This window comes from Solanum verrucosum, unplaced genomic scaffold, assembly GCF_900185275.1.
Source record: "Solanum verrucosum unplaced genomic scaffold, falcon-dt-bn FXZP01000128.1, whole genome shotgun sequence".
Classification (NCBI taxonomy): Eukaryota; Viridiplantae; Streptophyta; class Magnoliopsida; order Solanales; family Solanaceae; genus Solanum; species Solanum verrucosum.
The window spans coordinates 1,699,765-1,722,946 of NW_026020327.1; the positions used below are offsets into that span (position 1 = coordinate 1,699,765).

General features: G+C 34.5%; 3 protein-coding genes across 3 annotated transcripts; 2 read left to right on the forward strand and 1 right to left on the reverse strand.

The window, feature by feature from the left end:
• The first annotated feature begins 1,497 nt into the window (after positions 1 to 1,497).
• Positions 1,498 to 6,970, forward strand: LOC125835929 (NAC domain-containing protein 82-like). Its single transcript, XM_049515038.1, has 6 exons — positions 1,498 to 1,629; positions 3,011 to 3,435; positions 3,689 to 3,966; positions 4,882 to 5,463; positions 6,016 to 6,438; positions 6,526 to 6,970. Exons 2-6 carry the CDS (start codon positions 3,285 to 3,287, stop codon positions 6,679 to 6,681), a joined length of 1,590 nt encoding a protein of 529 aa, XP_049370995.1. The 5' UTR covers positions 1,498 to 1,629; positions 3,011 to 3,284; the 3' UTR covers positions 6,682 to 6,970.
• Positions 6,798 to 8,430, forward strand: LOC125835722 (uncharacterized). Its single transcript, XM_049514826.1, has 5 exons — positions 6,798 to 6,948; positions 7,032 to 7,105; positions 7,229 to 7,655; positions 7,741 to 7,748; positions 8,299 to 8,430. The coding sequence occupies exons 1-5, from the start codon at positions 6,930 to 6,932 to the stop codon at positions 8,428 to 8,430; spliced, it is 660 nt and encodes a 219-aa protein (XP_049370783.1). The 5' UTR covers positions 6,798 to 6,929.
• Positions 8,431 to 14,084: 5,654 nt separating this feature from the next.
• LOC125835916 (pentatricopeptide repeat-containing protein At4g19440, chloroplastic) lies at positions 14,085 to 21,189 on the reverse strand. Its single transcript, XM_049515022.1, has 4 exons — positions 18,332 to 21,189; positions 17,465 to 17,567; positions 14,691 to 15,049; positions 14,085 to 14,501 (listed from the first exon to the last, which is right to left on the reverse strand). Exon 1 carries the CDS (start codon positions 21,019 to 21,021, stop codon positions 18,502 to 18,504), a length of 2,520 nt encoding a protein of 839 aa, XP_049370979.1. The 5' UTR covers positions 21,022 to 21,189; the 3' UTR covers positions 14,085 to 14,501; positions 14,691 to 15,049; positions 17,465 to 17,567; positions 18,332 to 18,501.
• Positions 21,190 to 23,182: the final 1,993 nt, after the last annotated feature.

Here is a 23,182-nt window from a genome sequence, read left to right on the forward strand (position 1 = left end):
CCACACCTTTTTTTACTGCAATCTTTGATCGACGAATTCTCACGATAGGTTGCTAAATGCTCAAATTGTCCTGATTGAGCTTAGGGTCTATCGAAAATAATTTTTTGGTCTCACAAGGATAGGAGTATGATCGAGAACTAAAGAAGCAATATAGAATTTCGATTTAATGCACTCTAGTACTAATATCATCAAATACCGATGACAAGAATTGTTAATGTATTTTCATTTCAATGTGAATGATAGAATAATTTGTTTCATTTTCATTTTGGCATTTGAATTCCTTTATATTTAAAAAAAAAAAAGAGAAATGGCTAATTTTTGCTTCTGAACTATTTGAAATGGAAGGACTTTATCATATATTCAAGTTTTGGTACCAAAATCTCTTTATGGTTGAAAAGCAGTTCGAAAATACATTGCCATGGCTATGTAGTTACAACAATTTTGTCATGTTCTTGTACTTATCGGACTACAAACCTTTAAGAATACTTTAAAAATCTTAGTATACATAACTTTTCTTTTAACTCCTTTCAAGAGCCTTCACCTTTTTATCTCTTGGTGACTCGAACTCACAGTCACCACCTTAAAATTGGAAGTAAGGAGTGCTTACCATTCGAGCAACTCTCTTTTCAATTAATACATATAATTCATACAATTGACTAGAGAAAATAAAAGATTATAGTATGGTGGATTGGTGACATAATGAGAGATGATGATGAGTTGATGAAGTATCACAACTATGTCATTGCTTATGTGTCTTTGACCAGGTCAATAAGTATATACGATAAAAAATAAAAATAATACTTCTAGTTTCGTAAAATAATATAAAAAATTAGTGAAAGTAATGAGCTGTAGTGGTTTAATAAATTTTAGAGATAATTTCTACATTTATCAGAATTCATTAGTGGAGGGGTCAATTATTTAAGCAAAATACAAACAACTTACAAGGAGTAATATATATAATATAATTTCGTAATTGAGTAACAAAAGAATAAAATATACGTATATTTTATCATAATTTAAAGCATGATAGTAAATATGATAACAAAATTGCAAGATACTAAGCAAACAAAGAAATATAATAACAAAAAGATAATAACATATATTTAAGAAACGCAACCTACACAATTACTCGATCTGTTCACTTGTACTTATTTAACAAACTAAAAACTCATGCCCACTTTAAAAAATTGAGAAAAATTTATCATTCAGTTTCTAATTTATTTTTATTATTACCTATAGTAATTTTTTGAAATATTAAAATTTATAATATTCAAATGTTAATAGGATATAATTATATAATTTTTAAAGAAGGGGTGTCAAATCAAATATTGAACGAATAAAAATGAACGGAGCGAATTACATAATTAAACTTATTAATTATAGAAATGTAAATGTTGATTAAGTTTATTCTTTTCCCTAAAATGCCCTCCAATAGAGTATGAATGTAGTGAACCAATCAAAAACTGTAGATTACCATAGAAGGCTCTTTGCTTAAAAAACCCTCTGCCTATATAAACCCTACTAACACTGCAATTTTGATTCACTTGTAGCTCTCCTCCGCCTTCCCCTTCACTTCCTCCACCACCCCACCATCGTTTTTTCGCCTTCTCCGGTTCGGTCCGTATCTGGGTAAGCTACTTTTCGACTTTTCTTGATTTGATTCAGTTCTGTTTTGATGATTATGTAGTAAAAATTTGATCTTTTTCCTTTTTATTGTGTTTTTTTGGGAATTTGTATGTGGGGTTTGAAGGGTTTGATTGATTACTGCGATTCTTTATTGTGTTGCTCATTGCTGTGTTTTTGTTGATATATTGAACTGGTTTAGTTTTCTTCTCTATATGTCGTTATTGTTGGAATGTGTATTTAGGTTTTTTTTTTTTTGGGTTCTACTTGTTGATCACTGCGATTGTAATTTAGGCAATTGATTCTGTTCTCCATTGATTGTTATTTAGTCAAAAAATGATCTTTTTCCTTTTTATTGTGTTTTGTTTTTGAAATTTGTATGTGGGGTTTGAGGGATTGATTGATCACTGCGATTCTTTATTGTTTTTCCCATTTCTGTGTTTCTGTTGTTGCATTTGAACTGGTTTTATTGTTGAAATCTCTATTTAGGGGTTTTTGATTCTACTGGTTGATTAGTGTGATGGTAATTTAGTCAATTGATTCTGTTCTCTTTTAATGGTTATTTTGTGAAGTTTTTTTTTCCCCCCTTTTTATTGTTTTTTTTAGAACTTGTATTGATGGGTAGTAAAGGGAGGTGGGGTGGTTCTTGTGTTGCCCATTTCTGTGTATTTTGTTGTTACCTTGAACTGATATATTTTGTACTTCTATTGCTTTATTATCAAGGTCTAATATTTAGGATATTTGATTCTATTGGAAGTTGATTATTGCTATTTTAATTTAGTCAATTTTTTGATCTTTTTTGCCTTTTTGTTGTGTTATATATCTCCTCTGCCTTCCGATTCTGTTCCCTTAGGCTGTTTTTTGCTTTCTCCGATTTGGTTCCTATCTGGGTAAGTTACTCGTCAGCAATTCTTGATTTGATTTTGTTCTCTTTTGATGATTGTTTTGTCAAATTTTATTCTCTTTTTTTTTCGAAATTTGTATATGGGGCTTTTTAAGGGTTTGATCACAGTGGTTATTTTCTGATATCCTGTGGTGTAGTTCTTCTGCTTTTTTCCCTCACTACCGATTCTTTTCTTTGTCTTTTGGGCTCTTCCTATTTTTACCATGTGAAGTTTAAATGGGGAGAATGTGTCTGTAATTGATTTTAGTTGTGCTCATCCAGGTGAATCGGTGTTCAAATTTAGCGATTAGGGCTTAAGTTATTCCTAGATAAAGTTTGTTTATTTGTTTTATTGTCAATTTGGTGTTTGTCAATCTGTGATTGTTTTGTTATTTGTGTTGGTTATGGAGATGTCTACTTTGCACGCAGTGATCTAGTGGAGCTTCTTTTGAATTCTTATAATTAGGTCTTGATACCTGAGGCTGATGATTTCATGAATAACAGGTTTTTGATTGTGCACCAGATGTCTGTTGGCTCCAGCAAGAAGCATCATTTCTTTGTTTGGAGTGCATTCCTTTTCATGAATCGCAGAAGGTTGTGGTGCTCAGGGAAGATATTGTTTCGGCATTGGACTTGACAGCTGTTGAGATTTTTATTGTTTTAGGGGTGGGTTTGGAGGCTCTGGTGTTTTGTGCAGATAGCTCTTTTAGTCTAGATTTCACCTGCGTGTCCTTTTGGGCTGCTTTGAATTTAGTTCTCTTTTTTTTGGATCATTTCAATGGCTAGGCTTCCGCCTGGGTTTCGTTTTCACCCTACTGATGTTGAGCTGATTATGTACTATCTCAAACGAAAGATCACGGGAAAAAAACTTCATTTTGAAGGCATAACAGAACTAAACATCTACAAGTTCTCCCCATGGGACCTTCCAGGTATCAGTCTATAGTTTATATGGGAAGGTTGTTAAAAAATTTCATTTTGCTAAGCTTGGTTTTTCTAACAATATAGGAACCCCTTACCTCTGGCATACTTTTCCTTCAAATTTCTATTTTGTTAGGAAAACCAAGCTTAGCAAAATCAATTTTTTTAACAAACTTCCACCAAAAGCTTACCCTTCTTTTCAAGTTGGGCGGATTCTACTTGTTTTTCTTCAACTTTGTGTAATGTTTTAATATCTTCTGCCAGACAAATGTTGCTATAAAAGTAAAGATCTAGAGTGGTACTTCTATTGCCCAAGGGAGAGAAAGTATGCAAGTGGAGGCAGAATGAATCGCGCTACTGATACTGGATACTGGAAAACTACTGGGAAAGATAGGCCTGTTACTTACGATGAAAAGATTGTTGGATCAGTTAAAACACTTGTTTTTCACCTAGGTCATCCCCCGCAAGGGAAGAGAACTGATTGGGTAATTCACGAATACAAGTTTGAAGATAAAGAATCAATTGATGCAGGATTTGCTCAGGTACTTTTATCCTACCTTGGCTAAATTACTACCTAACTCTTATTATCATTTTTTATGTTCTTTTTTCTTGTAAGAGTAGGTACACATAGCCAATGATAGTTCCTTGGAGTATTCTCTCTCCCCTTTTTTCTGTTTGCACTTGGTTTACCGAAATGGGATTTAGTTAGTTTCCATCCGCGAGAACCTGATTAGAACTTTATGGCGCTATTGTAGTTTCCATATGTGAAGAATTTTGACTGGACCATCGTGTTAAGTGTGTTGTTTTCTCATTCTTGGAATTTAATATTGTGGGGATAATATTAAGATGAGACATTCCCTAATATGTTGTCCCCTACTATCTCTTCTGGGGTTTCTTAATTTTGAATTCTTCTTGGTGAGTAGATCTTTGATTTTCCTTGAATGGAAGTGTACTGAGACAAACTCTCCTACATTGTTTAGAGAGCTTTAGCTTCCTAAAGATTGCATCTATTTCTCATTGATCCTTCCCTTGGTGATCATGACTTGCAATGTCTATGGTACTGTGCTTGCAGGATTGATTTGGATTAGAAAAAGCAATGAGTTGGTAGGTAGGTCCGTAGTTCAGCATTACCAAGTCATTCTCATATTTTTTTTGAACCTTTTGTTTCTTTTTTCTTGATGCTTTCTCAAGTTTTGTCATGTCACATGGTGCCTATGCTTGAGCAATATATTTGGCATTGGGAAAAGTTAGTGTAACTCAGGTGAAAACATCTAATAAACAGAAAAACTATTGCATATTGTGTTCCTTGTTTGTAGATTGTCCCTACATCAAGCATTTTGTTTTCGTCATCAATTTTTCAACTTCATAAAAAAAGACATTGATATCTCTTGTTCCTTAAATTCTATGGTTTTATTGTTAGCCAATCTTATCATTCATCAAAATACCTGTTTTTGTAGGATTCATATGTGCTTTGTAAAGTATTCCAGAAGAGTGGGCCAGGTCCAAAAAATGGTGCACAGTACGGAGCACCTTTTAAGGAGGAAGATTGGGAAGATGACAAGATTCCTGCTGAACCTTGTACTTCAGATGTTTTTCCAGCTCCACCTGGTAGGCCTGATAAACCCAGCGACTCAAATGCAACCAGAGTGGTTGGCCCAGGAAGCACATCTGTCTGGCCTTCAAGTGAACTGAGTCCATCTCCTATTCAGCCTTCTGTTCAAGAACTGCCTTTGGATGAACCAGATGATGAGGAGTTACCTAGTGAACCGAAGCTGTCCAATGTATCTTCTATCAATTGGATGCCTTCAGATCAGCTAAAAGCGATATCGTCCAATATTTTTTCTGCTCTGCCTATACTGCCTAAGAAACAGAGTTGTTCAGTAGATACCAGCCTGGTCAACCCTGGTCCAGGTCCATCTAATGATCAGATGTGTACTAATGAGATGGCTCTTGATGAGCTAGATGACGAGATGATTGGTCTATTTACCCAATTCACAGAAGATACTTCCTTGCTTTCTGGTGGTAATGAGACTAATCAGGTGCGTATGCTGTAGTGTTTATAAATCTATTGAGATGAGCTTTAACATTCAAATGCATGTTTGTCATAGAATGTCATTTTAGTGGGCGTTTAACTCCGGAAAAAGGTGAAAATTTCATGGACATACACCTCCTAATATTTTGCTAAGTCTTCCCTTGTTGTCTATTCTACTGTTTGCATTAGTTTCTTCTCTCCGTTTTGCTTTAAATCAGAGCTTGACTAAGTACAGTTAAATGGAAGTTTGCTTGTTGTTAGTGATTGGTTTGTGACAATATCAACAGCTTGATACTGTTTGGACTATTCTTGGTATGGCTGCTTTTAAGTTAAATGACAAGAGGTTAAGGGTTTTCAACAAGGTTCTGCCTGTAGTCAAAACTCATCTATTAAATGGCTTTATCAGAGGGTTTAGGAACTATAGTTTTATTGCCTGTTTTGTTTCAGTTGCTTGCTTTTTACTTCAAGATATTATACCATAGCTAATCGTATGACATTTATTGTATGTTTGGAACTTGTTTAATTATATGATTATTGATTAAGATTCCTCCTTTAGCAGAAGCTAGAGAACTTTCACCAAGATGTAAATGCTCCACCTACTGCTTTTACTGATGGGAATGATATATTTGACGGCCTTGGAGACATCGAATTCTGGGCAAGAGTAGGGCAGCTGGAACCTGATCTCACTGCAAGTAGTGGAGCTAATTATAGTCTTAACCCCGTGATCCTGCCACAAGAAGCTCCACAAGACGCTGCCTATATGGAGCTCAATGATCTTGATATCCCTTTAAATCACCCTGCTGAAACCATTGGAACTGGACAATTGGTGCCGGGCCATTTCTGTATGCCATATAACTCCGATATTGGCATGCAGCAGCTTTGTTTTGGAAGCAATTCCTTGGGCATAGTTCAAGATATTGGCGAACATCATCTCCCGATGCTCCCTGAAAGTTACACTCAACAAGTGAATCATCCTGACATGGTGAAACCTTGTTCTTCTTTTTTGTGTGGAATGGAACTTATCTTTTCTTTGGTTTCTCATATCTTTACTAATTGATGTCAACTGCAGGCTTACAATTTTCAGAATAACGCAGATCAGGGTTATAATGCTGCGACTAATTTCAGTGTTAGCTCTTACAAGCAACCAGAGGAGAGTCGACTCGATACCCAAAACCTGGAAAGAGGTAGATCTCATTTTTCTGATGACAATTCTGCTTGGTGGTAAAGCATTCATGTTAGATCTGATTGTCTACACAAATGCGATTGTGGACAACAAAAATGAGATATAGGATATAAATATTGTGACTGGTCGTCAGACCATGTAATCTTATGTAGCCATGTGGCCTGTCTTGGCTGTTAGAGGGTAGGGGAAAAGATTCCTTTTCTCTGTATTTTCTATTTTAGGTGATTTGATCTTCTTACAATGTAGACACTGTGCAGCATCTATGACGAGGTTACATAAACCTCTAATTTATGGTCAGTGGGGCTGCAGGTACTCGCTGCAGTCTTTGATGTGTTCTCGATTGTTTGACATGGTGTCTCATTTTCTTGTTTGTTTTGTTAACTTGTCTTCAGGGGTGCAGCAACGAAAGTTTTATTTGAGCATATTTGCTCTTTGTGATGGTTCCTTCTTACTTGTCAAGGCTGAGGTGACCTTTGGGGTTGATGGATGCACTGACGACGCCTTGTCAGTTGTACTGGGAGAGCAAAGAAAGTTTTATTCGAGCATATTTGCTCTTTGTGGTGGCTCCTTCATACTTGTCAAGGCTGAGGTGACTCTTGGGGTTGATGGATGCACTAACGACGCCTTGTCAGTTATACTGGGAGAGCAAAGAAAGCTGTATTTGAGCATATTTGCTCTTTGTGGTGGCTCCTTCATACTTGTCAAGGCTGAGGTGACTCTTGGGGTTGATGGATGCACTAACGACGCCTTGTCAGTTATACTGGGAAACCCCTTTTTTTCTTTTACCCGTGTGTCAAATGTTGAAAAGGCAGATTTTTCTAAGAAAACGCATGGAGCCTTCTGTTCTGGGTTTAGTTTGGCTTTCATTTGCTTTTCACATGTGGAGATGTTATGGTTCAATTCATTATGGGAATTGTATCAATTTATTGTCTTTAAGATATTGCTAAACCAACTTCAATTTAATTCAAGTGGAACACCTTTTCATCTTCATTTCATCTCAGCTATAAAGCCAACTAGTGCTCTGAGTTTAGTAACTGACACCTTCCTTGAATGGTCATAAATGCATTACAGTCATGATGTTTAATCCAATTTTCCTTTCAGGTGTTCAGGTAAGTTTGTCATCTTTCTTTTAACCAAAAACATTGTTGGAACTTGATTCATCAACAAAATCTCTACTCCTGAACCTAAGGTGCTTCTATCTCCATTTATCCATGCATGATTTTAATCTTTTGTAACAAGAAAGAATACGAAGGTACAACTTTTCTCTTGGTTTCGAATTCTGTTTGATTCTGATAGACTTGATTCTCACCCCGCATATTTGGGTGGGTTATGTCATATGGTTGTGAAATCTCTGATCTACATGGATACATATAATGCTAAGATTCTAAGGATCTGACATCTGCGTGCCATTTGAGTTTCTTTCTAGTCCTTGATAGACCACTCCATGTCCCAGCCTCCCAGGTAGTTTGTTGTGTTAAGTTGTCTTTGTAAGTATCGTAGTACTTAGGCCTTTTAGCAGATGCACATTCCACAAATGGATGCTCTTCTCACTCGTCATGAGTTTGACATGAGCTAACCTGTATTCATACATCTCTTGATAAGTTCATTTGCAGTCTATACTTCTATGAAGATGCTGCCATATTGTGAATTTCGCCTCAGGCTATCATGTTTCCGAACTCTGGTAATGTATTGTATCTGCACCAGAACTCTTCCACTTCTAAGTGTGTTCCTACCAGTTGGCCTGTGATTGAACCAAAGTTTTTTCAAAATTGTTGTCCACCTGATCCATAACTTCAAATTGCTTAGGTTTAATCTTCCTATGGACTTGAGAGAACACATTCTATATCTTTCTTGATAACAATCACTTCAAGGATACATGTAACTTCTACACATCCTTAGCTTGGGAAGGTTTTAGCAGGTATGCCAAATAATTGAGATCAGTAGAGAGGCTGATTAAGTGTATGCAGACTAAAATCAGTTTCTGTAATCTGTGATTTTTAGATTTGTGTGCTCTAGATCCGGCACTTGAGCTGTGCGTCTTTCAGAAACAGCCTCTCTACCTCCATGAGGTAGTGGTAAGGTTGTGTACATTCTACCTTCTCCAGACCTCACTTGTGGAATATCACTTGGTATGATGTTGTAATAGTCCTAGATACATAACTATACATTTTGCACCAGTTGTATTCTGTCTGTATATTCTAGCAAACCACTGCATAGCATATCTTGAGCCGAGGTTCTATCGGAGATATTTTCTCTACGACATGAAGTAGGAGTAAGGTCTGTGTTAGTGCGTACACCTCACCCTCCCCAAATCCCCCACAAGTTGTAATATAATATATTGGGCCTTCAAAATTTTATAGAATTGTAGAATCTCTTCTCTAATAACTCTAGGATCAGTCAACTGAACTCCATTTAGGTAAAGCTCTACAGTTTGCTTTCTTTCAACACAACAGAAAAATATTCAGTATTTGAGTCACCTAGTTGCATCCATTTAACTCTAGATTTGTATTTCATGAGGGTCTATCGGGAACTTCTCTATCACAACAAGGCAGGGTTAGGTCTGCATATACCCCACCTTTTCTAGACCCTACGAGATAACAAGGGACGTTAAGGAGGACGTGGTAGAGGTGATAAATGTCACGTGTGCCAAGGAGATGGCAATTGACATTGAATTCCCTCTTCTGATTTTAATATGAATTGACTCGGCTTTGGTCACTAGCCGGATCATAGTGGATATTATGACTTATGTTGTTGTCGTCATTGTTGTCATACTATCCACCATAAAAAATGATTGTTTGAGATCTAGGGTTAGATTTATTTGAACTTCTCATTGTTAATCTCAGCTCATCAAGGAAACTATATATTTTTTGAAAAACATGTTCGTCAATATCAAATATTAAAATTCATAAATTTTAAACATTGAATTTGTTTGCGTGCACTAGCCATCTATATAAAACCTTAATAACAACCCAAAATAACCAAACACATGAAGTAAAAATATTACAAGTTTTAGTACTAAAACATATCACGTAAACATGTTAGGTCTGAAAAATCATACGTCTTCCTTGTTATTCTATAATATAATAAATAGGTTTTGAAAAAAGAAAATTAATCACTGCCAATAATTGTTTGTCAATTGTCACATCGAATCGGGTCAAACTAAAATTCTACCAAACAATAGAACTAAAATTTCTTCCTTCCACCAAATTAACCGATATTATTCCTTTCGTCTCATCTTAGTTTAACGTTAACACGAAATTTAAAAAAGAAAAAAATATTTCATAAACGGAGACAGATGAAATACATCCTTATCAATAGTCGCATATGATATTGATAACGATTTAAATCATCTTTCTAAGTCAATCTAATCTAAATGCATGTGAGATGGTGTGATATCGATAACGATTCAACTCATTTTTCTAAGTCTTTTGTCTAACCTAATTGTCAATCGTGACGCTACATAATTTATGAAATCTACCAACCTTGTACTAATATTTTACGAACATAAAAATCAATCTCAAAAAAATTAAAACAAACTTTATTACACATCCAACACGTGTCCACTATCAGATCTTGTCCGTCCATGTTGTCCAATTAAGGTTTAACATTCGTGTAGTTATGTTATTGGTTGTAAATTGCAATTGACACGTAAGCACTTCTTATATTTCGACTATTTAGAAAATAATATTTTTTTTGTCTCCTTTTATACGAGTTAGTTTGACTTTATACAGAATAAAAAAAAAATGAAGACTTTTGAAATTTGTGATTTAAAATAAGAGTTAGATATTTTTATGATTATATGATTATAAATCATTTTATTTCATTTTTGAGATGGACTGAAAAGAAAAATAAGTAATATAAACTGAGACCTGAATAACAATTTGATTTTATTTATAGAACTTTCTATAACTGAACATATGATTAGGTGAATAAATATAGCATACACGTGTCCAATATTATCCGTCATGAAATTCCACGTAGCCTAAAATGTGGAAGATTTGTTTTTGCCACGTTGCACTTTGTGGTGTTCTAATTTATCCAAGCCTCATATATTTTTTATTATAAAAATATTAATAAAAAAATATGATTCATTTATTTTTATTTTTTTAATTTTTTAATTTTTATTTTATAGGTGATCCCTCTTAGTTTGTAGAACTTCAAATTTTACCTTCTTGTTTCAGAAATTATGCTAACGTCCCATGTTTTTACGTAGATATGCACTACCACTTCGAAGTGGATTTTACCTAAAAAGATACTTTTTTATTTTAACTTGGTATTTGATTGAACATAAAAATTAAAACATAGAGAGATTTATGTGGCTTTAAGTATCTCGAATGAAAAATTATTTTTTAATAAATAATAAATAATTCATTTTTGAAATAATAAAAAATAATGCTACAATAAATTGAAGCAACTCAATTAGAATGATTCTCCATGTCTCATTTTAAATTTGTGTCAAAATATATTAATTAGGATGTTCAATATGCACGTAACTAAGTAAGATTCACGTTAACATTTCATATTAATTATCTTCTTCCCCTCTTTTGCCTCTTCACCCTCCCAACCCATCCAACCCCCACTGTCACGCATCTATCATTTTATAGTTCATATTTTTTCTGTTTCAGTTCATTTTAAAAAGAATGTCTCTTTTCTTTTTTGTCAGCTCTTTAGTTTTAACTTTTCACATGCTTAAGACCACAAAATTAAAGAATAATTTTGACACATTCTAGATATCTTTTTTTACTTTTTTAAACTTTGTGTAAAATAAAACAGACAAAATTGAAATGAAAAGAATACTCCTAATATATATATATATATATATATATATATATATATATATATATATATATATAAAATACTGGAAGTTGTTGTAATTTAAGATTGTATAGGGGGAACTTATGTAACAATGACAAACTAGAAGCCTCATTAATATAAAAACATCATTTTCTATAGATTTTACGAATCAATGTGTTTTCTTTTTCTTAACTATAATTATTCCACCGCCCCCCACCAACCCCCCACCCCACCCCCCCTTTGGCGGCTTGTATGAAAACTTACTAGTACTATATAAAGGTGTCTATGGATACCATGAAAAGCTATAAGAATATCAAATCTTTCGAAAAAAAATAAAGTTTGGAATATTATTTTTTGTGGACAAACAATATTATTCAACCATATTATATATATTTCTGTTTGGAAACAAATCAAATAGAGCAAAAATTACAAAATGGGAGGTTCATCAATGGTTCCATTAAACAGAACATCATCAATTGAGAATGAGCCTAGAACTCTTAATCTCAACCAAATTCAGTTTGCTAGAGTAAGTTATTCTCTTTCCTTCTATATATTTCGTTAACGATATTCAAAATTTAATATAAATATTTAATTTAATAAGTTTTTGCCTAAGGGTGTTAATTATATGTTAATTTTCGTTTTTCTTTAATATAATAGCGGACAAATTAAGAATTTTTTTAAAGAATTAATAATATATGTATTGTAATATTTGATCAAATATAAGTATATTATAAAGAAAAGGATGTTGAATCGATCACCCTTTGATAGGCTTAACATAGTTTCCCCCCTCAAATTTAATTATTCTTACGTTCAACTAATCACCCTTCGACTTATATAGTTTCATTTTCTTCTTTTCAATACAAAATTGATAAATTTTACTTTCATTTTTATCACCTTTATATATATATATATATTTATTTATTTATTTTAAATTAAGTCTTAATTAATGGTTTTTTTTTTTTTTGAATTGCAGGATGCGGCACTTTACGTAATTAATACAAGAGGTTTAGAAGAAGCTATGAGAATTTTCACTGAGGTAATTATTTTCTAAAATCTCAAGTCTTTAATTACTAACAAAAAATTGTTGCAAAATAACTCTTTTTAAAACTAACTACGTGTAAAAAAATAATAACAAGAAGTATATTAGTTGGTTACGTGATGAAAAGGTAATTAATAAATTTATTTATTAAAAAAAGTGAAAGAATTTTAATATTCATGAATACCTAACTTTGGTTTACGTGTACTATTTTTATTTTCCCATAATTAGTGGTAGTCGATTATGCAAATTAATTAAGGGTCTTTATTTATTGTACGTAGTGTATAGTTGCATGGCGCAATTGAATTGCCCCGGTGAAATTAATTAATTAGCTGTACCACCTTTGTGTAACTGTGTTGGACCTATCATTATAAATACGGATTTAATTAAAGTCATAATTTTTTAAATATAATTTATGTTTAAAAATTCAGTAAAAGTATGATAAATAATAGATATGAATTCAGATTTTTAAGATATAATGAAAATTAACATTTAAAAAAATTAAATTTATAAAATTTAAATTCTAAATCTGATCGTATCTATTGGTTGATATAAAGTTGGTGAACAGTAAATTTATGTGAATTTCTTTTATTAGGTGTAGAGTCGTAAGAAAGAAGAAATATCTTGAAATTTTTGTCTTAAATAATTTTTTGGAATTTATGTGTGAAATGTTTTTTTAAGGGTTGTTTTAATTTTAGAATGGTGATATTTTGTGTTTGGACATATTATTAAAAATTAAAAGTGTGTTACATTAACTGAGACAGAAAGTATGAGTTTAGCTTAGCTTGTATGCATTGGTGAAATATAAATAATTTTATATTATCATGTCATTTTTGTATAATTGTCTAACCTTTTATTTTAATTTTGTGTTTAATAGGGATTAGAACCAGTTTCTCAATGTGTACATGACAAAGAAGATGATGTTATAATGGAATATGCTGAGGAATTAGAGAGTTTATCAAATCCTTTAAGGATTAATCCAGAAACTAGAGACATTGCTACTGCTCCATTTTAGTTTAAACAACTCGATATATAAAGCATTCTGGATGAAAAAATCGTACATGAAGATGGGAGCATTAGTTTCAAAAGTTTGAAACTATAATCTATAGGGTGTTTTTTATCGTTGTTTTAAAACTTCTGTTATGCTACGTTACGTTCGATTGTATAAATTAAAATTTTGTTTTAGATTTTGTGATATGTATCACAAGAAAGTTGTGTAATAAGGGCTTTTTGTTCTTAAGAGGCTTTGGGAGTTCTTTCATTCTTTGTAACTCTTTTTTGTTTTTTACAAAGTACATATTTAATGTTTTATACAGAATATGTTAAGAGGTCGTTCGGTTGAAATTAGTTATGTTGGAATTATAATTATAAAATTTTAATTTGAGGATTATATATATATTTATATGTGACATTGACCTTGTATTTTATATAAAATATATATTTGATATAAACGGACTTGAGATGTAAAAATGATGTCTGATTTTGACCTGTTTGAGCCATAGGCATTGAACATCCAAGATGAACTCATCTAATGTCCAATCATGTGACATTAAAAAAATACATTTAAAAAAAATATTTTTTGAGCATATAAAATTTTAAAGGGATAAACAGTTCCTAGAAAACAGAAGTATTATCATTGAAGTGTAAACATTTTTTTTTATTAGTGGTGTTCGAGCCAGTTTTTGTACACCTCAACTAAAACCACGAAAATCAAGATCATCAATGAAACTGTTCTGCGCTCCCACTTCAGCCTATTTACAACCCTCCCTTGAACCTATTTCACTTTCTAGGGAGCTGTTGACTCAACCTGAGAATGTGTGATGTCTGGGAAGCATGAGTAGCCCTTCGCGCACCAGATAGTAATGACAAGAGATTGACAGGTCGGGATTGAGTGATCTCAGGGGTTTAGGGGTACTTCTCCTGCTGCGACTACCCCGGTTCATGTCATGCTCCCTTCAACACATAAGTAACATGGCAATCCTGACTAAATTGCTTCAGTGATTACACTACTGATGCATCATGTGTTGAGAGCCTGCAAAAAGTGACATCCTCTCATGGTATCAGGACAAATATTTAAACTTCCTCAAGCTTATATATAAGAAATTACTCTTAATGTAATTGAAAAGAACCACAAGAGCAGCAAGATGGGATGGTTGGTCAACAGAAAACACGAAAATACAAAGTGAGGAACTAATGGACACCTACATACGAAATGCATTACCTATAGCTGTGGAAGAACCGAGAAGCAATTGTGAACGAACAGAAGCAGACATCTATAGCAGATGATGTGCAGAACATACACGAAGCAATCTCTTAGGTGACTAAAACAGCACACTTCTTTGATTTAACTGAACGAATTTATAGTACCATTTGATGCTCTCCACAAGATGGTCCTAGGCCAAGGTGGCCCTACCATTATTGTCTTATCTGCACGAACACTCCCCGTGGCTGAAGTAGGTTTTGGCTTTTCAAGTGCAGTTCCAAGTACAGTCTGCTCCATCATACAAGGGCATGGAGTTGGTTAGAGCAACCAAAGGTCACTGTTAGGGGGCCAGCGCAATCTTGGACTTATCTGCTATCCTGTGGCAGGAGAAGTTTGAGGCATTAGGATCAGATCACACAATGTGTTTTCAACCTATGACAATTGACAACAGGACATCTAGAGATTTAGGTAGTTGCTTGTCTAAGTAAGAAAAACTATTTTAAAAAATAACTTCCACTACAAACAAAAGTATATCAGAAGCAGTGCTTGAGGAATATACAAACCTATGGAAAAAAGAAAAAAAAAACTAGTTATTTTCCTTCCAATACCAATCAACAAGGATGTGAAGACAACACACGAAAAACAATTATCAAGAGAAAATTGTGGGTTATGTTTTTCAATGAAATTTTGAGTGCAAATCTCCATTGAGTTTCAATTTGATAGACCTATCTTTACTTTCAGACCATGAGATCATGGTTGCACTACTTCTAAATTTTTATTAGTCTACAAATCAAAATCAAATATCACTTTTAGTCAAAGTGGATACACAGAAGTCTTTCATTCAATTGCATAACCTTTATATCTTTTTTTTTCCTGATAATTAGAGAATTCATTGATACTTCACCATGATAGTATGATAAGTTTATAAAGGTATCATAATACTAGGACTCCCGAAAATCTAGCCAACCCTCAGCAAGTTGGCATTTCCATTTTACGCCAAAAAGCAAAAGAAAGCAAGGGGCAGTCTTCTCTTTTTTGGAGAGAAATCCTTTTATGTGTATTGTATATAGATCCTTGTAAGAAAATCACAAAGAGAACATTTGACACTCAACATCGGTTCTTGATCCCTATAAAGGTTCTGCGCTTTCTTGCTTCCTGAGACAAGAAAACAGAAAGGGGCTGACTTCCACTCTGTTAATCTCTGCCTCACCATTGTCTTGGCTACTGTTCTAGGAAGCGCCCATAAGATGCAGAATGTTGCATACATCAATAAATAGTTCTAATGCAAAATTACCATGCAATAAAAGGAGGTCCTCATCCTCTCCGTGCTTCTTGCACATGCACCACTAACACACAACAATGCATCTTCTCCTTCTTAAGTTATCTGCTATCAAGATAATTCCCCTTGCAAACACAACCAAGTGAAGACGGCTATCTTGTGTGGTGCTCTAGATGTCCAGTAGTGGTGCTTAAGAACTACTTAGTCCAAGTAATTTAACTAAAATTCAATATTAGAAAATAAAGGAGTTCTGCTGAAAAAAATTGTCATCTATAAGGGACGATACTGTAGCTTTCAAATTCTTTGTTGTTCTTTATATGGAATCTGTAGCTCTCAATTTTTTTTTATTACCGTGGTGTTCAGATCTGCTTCCACGCACTTCAACTAATTCCACAGGGTATCTGCTACCTTCCACCAACACGAGTAGCTTTCAATTTTAAACCTCTTATGAATCTTAATGATGTTTTTTAAAAAAACTAAGGATTTACAGTTAAACGAAAAAAGACTCGCGATCCCTTGCAAATCAACTATATGGAAATAATTGAAAGCAAAATATAGTTGGCTACAATTTTAGAATGTCCTATATTTTGAAAATTATATGCCACCACATTCAATTTGTCCTTAATTTCATAAGTTGACCTTTTCCATACCAGTATATAAATGATAGATGAAAAGAGCTCAAGAATCCTTATCCATCTTGGGTATTCACAGCATCTGGAACAGAACCTATAAGCTGACACTACCTTCCTTTCAAAACCTAATATATACCATCTTCACCCCTGTTTAAAGCTATGTGCTTCCATTTATGGAGCTGCAAAATAAGTTCCCAACTCCTAAAACTCCTTATATTAATTAAGAGCACCCAAATCCCAAGGTTGTGGCCTAGTGGTCAATGAAGTGGTTGAAAACCATGCGGTCTCAAGTTCAATTCTCAGTGGAGACAAAAAAAAATAAATAGGTGATTCTTCCCATCTGTCCTAGCCTTGGTGAACAAAGTTACCAGGTACTTGTTGCTGGTGGGAGGTGGCAAGTATCCTGTGGAATTAGTCGAGGTGTGCTTTCCTATCACGTCCTTCATCTAATTTGTTTGCATATCTAAGAAAACCAACTTTTCTCTAAGCAATTTGGTCTTTGGTCAATTTCTCAAAGTGAAAAAGCAGAATTTTAGTAATTTAAGGACATCTTCTTTCTTTCCAATAAAAAGCCAAAAGGAACATAATCTATTGCACATAATCTATCAGGAATTTCCAATCCAGCAAAAATTTGTCCAAGCTACAAATAGTTTAAGAATATAAAACATGGAACGTTTCCTGTTTATTTAGCTTAATTCTTGAATGGGTTAAACTGGCTCCATAAACGAGGAGGAACTGTTAGAAAATCGGTTCAATTAGAAAGTCATTCTTTTCCTAGAACAGTAAGGAAAAGCTAAAACATATGACAGAAACAAACACAATTAAGGAGGTGCCACAGAAAAAAATACACTACATGTATTAGACAACCATACAAACATTACCATAAAACCATCCACCAGCTGCTTGGATCCTTGATCTTCCCAGCATTTGCAACTAACTCAAAGCACAAGGAAGAAATCTGGACCCACAATAACGAACCAGTTTCTAGAAATCAAAAGAAAAGGCAAAAAAAGAAAATTCAGTACATGTTAGCTCCAAGAGGGAATGAGAGTGATATAGACAATGAGAAATTTCAAGAGAAAGTATAATACAGATCAGTCACGAGAATATGAAACAATGGGACTTTTTAGGACAGGTACTGGAACTGTGAAACAAATTGTAAAGCCCCATCAAAACTCATACAACTTTAAAAGACTATATGACGCACAAATTATTAATTTGGCCATCGTTTTACATGTCAAGGCTGACCACGGACGAGGAAAATATTGCATGGCATGATATTATATGTATATGCTGGTTTGAGGTGTGACACAAATCTATCAGCATTGAAGTTCCAAGACAACTGCTTAATATTGAGGACAATGCAAGAGCACTAAATCACTACCCAGATAAATGGATCAGAAAGAAAACATGAAAAAGATAAAGAGACATGGTTGTCTAATGTATATTGAAAAAGTAAAATCATACGATCAAAGATAAATACTGAAGGCAATGCAAGAAGATGACACAAGAAGTTCAAAAAAGCAACAACAGATGGTTGTGGCAACATGCTGAAACTGGTTGAAGATGATAATGCAAGCACCTATTATTTCAATCTCCAATACTAGGATGACGCCCCTATCTCTTAGAAATCACATATAAGAGTTTTAGCATTTTGATGCAACCCTTTTTTTCCAAAAACATGAAGGAATCAGCAAAAACAGGCTATAATGAGAAGAATCATTAAGTTTCAAAGATGATAATCTAACCCAATGTGCAGACTTTGCCTTGACTCCATTGTGTCATTAGAAAATCAGGCAGATATACGTGCTTTTCAAATGTCCAACTGTACTCAAGCAAGTATATAGCTGTGTTGCGTTAAAAACGTGAGGTAGCAAAAAGTCCAACCAGATGAGTGTGAACTTTGTGCCAGGTCAGTTCATTCTTGGTTTGCACTTGCTGATCTCTGGGGAAGTAAATTCACTAAAGAAGTATATGTAACTTCATCTAAATCAACTCCTGTATGGGAAATATGATCTAAAAGTGAAAAGGCTTCTTCTATTTCCCCTTCCTTTAAAAGCCCCTTTGTCAAAACGTTATAGGTGACCGAATCAGGAGTATTTCCCTTCTGTACCATCTCGGCGAAATACTCCTTAGCTTCTTTAACTTTACCAGCTTGACAATACCCATCAATAATGACTGTATAAGTTATTTTATTAGGCTGTATATTGTGTGATGACATTTCCTGCAAAATGCTCCTCACTTTATCCATCTGACCTAACTTACAATATCCACCTATCAATGCAGTATAACAAACAACATCAGGTAGAACTCCCTCCTTACGCATCCCATCAATAAGGTTCTCAGCATCTTCAATAAGCCCGATTTTGCTCATGCCATGTATAAGAGAGGAATAAGTGACAACATTTGGTAGAATGCCTCTGCTTCTAATGTCATCACGAAGTTTAAGGGCTTCTTTCACATTTCCATTTCTACAAAAAGCTCCAATAAGAGTGTTATAAACAATTAAATTTGGGACTAAGCCTTGTCTGAGCATCTCATGGAAAAGGTCCCTGCCCTTTTCAAGTTGGTCAGCTTTGCACAAACCATTAATTAAGGCCCCATAGGTATAAATATCGCAGACAAGTCCCTTGCTTCGACATTCATCCCAGAGCAACAGAGCTTCATCTATTTTACCCTTCTCACCAAGCCCATGTAGCAGCACATTGTAAGTTGAAACATCAGGCGCGATTCCTTGCTTCACCATTTCTTCTCTCAACATAAAGGCGCCATCCAAGTTTCCTTCTTTGCAAAATGCACATATAAGAGTGTTATAAGTCATGCTATCTATTTTAACACCACTTTCTAGCATTGTTTTCAACAGCCGAACAGCCTCTTGTATGTTACCAGCTTCACAAAGACCGTGAATTAGAGCATTTGAGGTCACTGTATTGGCAGTGAGCCCTTTCATTAGTAGCTTATGCCAGAGCTCAACTGCCTCTGAATGCTTTCCTTCCTTGCAAAGCCCACTAATTAATGTGGTCAGCAACCCATCATTTGGCCTCAAATGCCTTAATATCATTTCCTTAACAAACCGTAGTGCAGCAACAAACCTAGAATTCATGCACAGTACAAGGATAACATTACTGAATGAACCAGGATTTACACCCAATCCATGTAATAACATCTCTTTTAAGAATTCTTCAGCTTGACTAGCTTGATTTACCTTGCAGAAACCTTTGATCAGTGAATTGTAAGTAGCTGAGTTGGGGAGAATTCCTTTTGTTAGCATTTCATTCCTTACCTTTAGAGCTTTCTGAATATCTCCTGCTGAGCAATAACCATTAATGATGGTATTATACAACACATCGTTCGGAACAATCCCCTTGTTTGACATTTCTTTCAACACACAATCAGCTTCATCAAATTTCTCAAGTTTCATCAGACAATTAATAAGCATGCTATACGTGACAATACTTGGGTTTACACCATTTAATATCATTTCTTCCTTCAGAAGGAATGCATCTTCTAAATTACAATTCTTGCAAAGACCGTGAATAAGGTTATTATAAGTGACAACATTTGGCACAATACCCATGTTTTCCATCTTCCGAAATAACTCCTTTGCCTCCTCCACCTCCCCCCCTTTACAGAACGCATTGATCGCGGTGCTAAACAAGTAAACATCTGGTTCAACACCATCCTTCAGAATCCCAAAAACCTCATAACTCTTCCAAAGCTCATTCTCTTTCACAAGAGAACTCAACAGAAAGTTGCAAGTTTTCAAAGAAGGATACACCCCCCTACTTGCCAACGACCTGAACACATCCAATGCAGCATCAAAACCGACATTTTTGAATTGAGTACAACACAAATGAAGCAAAAGATCAAAAGTCCTAACAGCAACACCAAAATCCGACACACCACTCAACTCCGCCAACGAAACAGCAACCTCTACATGCTTTTGTTGTGAAGTATCAAACAATGCAGGTAGTTTCCCATCAATTAACCTAATCAAAAGCAACCTAGCTGGAACATCATGATTCGAAGCAACAAGCAAACGAAGCAAAGTACAATAAGATCTAACACTAAAACTAAAACCACAAGTACCAGACGCTACGTGAAAGAATTTCAAAACATTCAATGGTTTCAAAGACGAATAAATTTCCAAGAAAATAGCATCAAACTGCTGAGGAGTCAAAAGGGTCAGTAAATCTTTAATCTTTAACGAATCTACAGGTGGGTTTGAAAGAACTGAAACAACCCACTTCCGCAAATTCAAATCTAATCCGTTTTTCTGTTTCTTTTCTGAGATGGGGTTAGGCTTATTTGACTGCGCTTTCTGTAATGGTTCACTGATTTGATCTGAAGAAGCAGTATAAATCACACAAGTTAAAGGGCGTTTGATATGTGAAAATATAGCTATGGTTTTGGGAATTTTCAATCTTCTTACGTCCATCTATCAATATTGTATGCATGTGTAAGAGAAGAAAAATGGGTTTATGACAGAGATGGAAGTAGAAATGGTGGCGATGAAGCCATGTGTGTAGGGAAGAAGAAAGGCCACGAAGAGGGAGTTTAACTCACAGGGTTTTTGCCTTGGTAGTTTGATCGGAGACCGCAGACAATTGGGGAGCTTTTGGGCTGATGAAAGAAAAGTCAAACTAGGCCCAATGTTGAGGTTGTTTTGGGCTAAGAATATAAATTGGGCCAAGAAATGTTGTAGTCTTGAAAATATTTAAAAGTTAGCAACAATGATAGTTTGAGGTCTAATTATCAGATATAGTGATAGTTTGTGTAATTACGATTCATAGTGTTGTATCTGTTTGTTTTGTATCTTTTCGCTTTATATCAATTGTATCTATTTGCTCAACCTAATTGTATCAACACATACCGTCACTAGGCAGTTTCAATAAATTCTTCAACTTTCGCCTTTAAATTTTCTTTGAAAAATCCATCAAATTCACTTCAAATCGGCACAAATATATCCTCAAATTCAAGATATGAACTTCTCAATAATACACTAATTTTTTAAAAACATCACTCATTAAAACTAGTAACAATTTCGAAAATTTGTTATTTGAACTTATGCTTCAAAGACTCTTCTATTGCGTATTGAGGAGTGTATTAATATGCAATACCATATATTTCTACACATTAATTAGCAATGCAATGAGTTCTAATGTATGTGTAACACCCCAGAAAATTTTTGAGCTAAGACTTGAACCATCCTTCGTTGTGAGTAGGATTTTACCGAGGAATTAAAATTTCTTAAGTGTTAAGTTCACTAGATGTAGCACCTTGAGTTCGAAAAAGAACTAAATTAGAAATAGCAAAATCTGAAATTTTGCAAGTTAAGCTAAGTATGAGTTTTGGGTCAACTTCAAACGACCATAACTCCTAGATCAGGGTGTGTTACGTGTGCTACCAGGTACCTTAGGAAAGATCTTTGAATTATCTTTCCAACGCCACCGAGTTTGCTAAGTTTCGAGTTCGGATGAGTGAGATATGACCTTTTGAAGTTAGGTTGTCAAGTTAAGGAAAGTTAAGCCGAAAATAGTGAGGGGTATTTTGGTCTTTTCCTTACCCAATCAGATTTAATTCGTTTTTAGTAATATTTTAGGGTCTAATCCTATTCGGTTCAGTTTTGTAGTCCTAAAATTAGCCTAAGGTTTTAGTTGAGAGTTCAAGAAGAGAAAAGAAGAGAAAAGAAGAGAAAATAAGAGAAAAAAGAGAAAAGAAGAGAGGATCAAGCGTCCGTCGAGATCCTTGCGTGTTGTAGCGGATTTTCGCCATGGGTTTGATCCCTAAGAGGTATGTGAGATCACATAGCGCTGGTTTAGTTCACCACGCGCCAAGCATGTTTAATTCAGCGTATTTTCGTCCTAAAAAGATTGAGAATTTGATGTTCTTGATAGTTGTTCTTGAATTGATTTCGTTCTTGAACATGAGTTGGGATTAAGGAATTTCTTGATGATTAAGTGTTGTTTCTTTAAGTTGTTGGGTTAGATTTTGTGTATATGATTTGGGTACATGAATCTAAAGTGAATTTGAGAAAAAGAATCGAATTAAAACGATTTAGGATCAGAAAACAAGATCATACTTCGTCAGAATTTTGCCTGAAGGGAGGCTGGCGCGACGCGCCCCCATAGCACCAGGCAGGCAGGGGCGGCGCGCCAGCAGTGCGCTAGATTTGAGCCCCAGTAAGTTGGGGTTGGCGCGACGCACTCGGAATGCACCCAAATCGTCGTTTTTCACCAGTTTTCGTCGTTTAGACTATTTAAGTCCTTCTAAAGTGTATTAACACTTCCTATTGATTCTAACTACTCTAAATAACTTCTAAACATCTAGAAATCGTCCAAAAACATGAATCATAACCTTGAATCCATAAATTCAAATTCAAGGAAAGTTAAGAGCCAAATTTAGGAAGTTTTTCGAGTCTTTTCGAGAAGTCTTTTGCAAATGCTTTTAACTTTGTTTTAAGACTTACAGTTCAAGTTGAGTAAAGAGTAAAGAGTAAAGATTGAAGTTCATTTCTTCAAAAGTATATGGGGACTAAGTATTCCCAAAAAGATTTAAAATGTTTTCACATTTAAATAAGAACGGAAACTGAGATTTTC

Bases quoted from the DNA above. Each gene is read 5' to 3' on its own strand.
- LOC125835929 (XM_049515038.1), top strand. From the start codon at position 3,285: ATGGCTAGGCTTCCGCCTGGGTTTCGTTTTCACCCTACTGATGTTGAG. The intron at 3,436-3,688 runs GTATCAGTCTAT...ATCTTCTGCCAG, and splicing joins CTCCCCATGGGACCTTCCAG to ACAAATGTTGCTATAAAAGT. The intron at 6,439-6,525 runs GTGAAACCTTGT...TGTCAACTGCAG, and splicing joins AAGTGAATCATCCTGACATG to GCTTACAATTTTCAGAATAA.
- LOC125835722 (XM_049514826.1), top strand. The intron at 7,106-7,228 runs GTGACCTTTGGG...GTCAAGGCTGAG, and splicing joins TCTTACTTGTCAAGGCTGAG to GTGACTCTTGGGGTTGATGG.
- LOC125835916 (XM_049515022.1), bottom strand. From the start codon at position 21,021: ATGGACGTAAGAAGATTGAAAATTCCCAAAACCATAGCTATATTTTCA.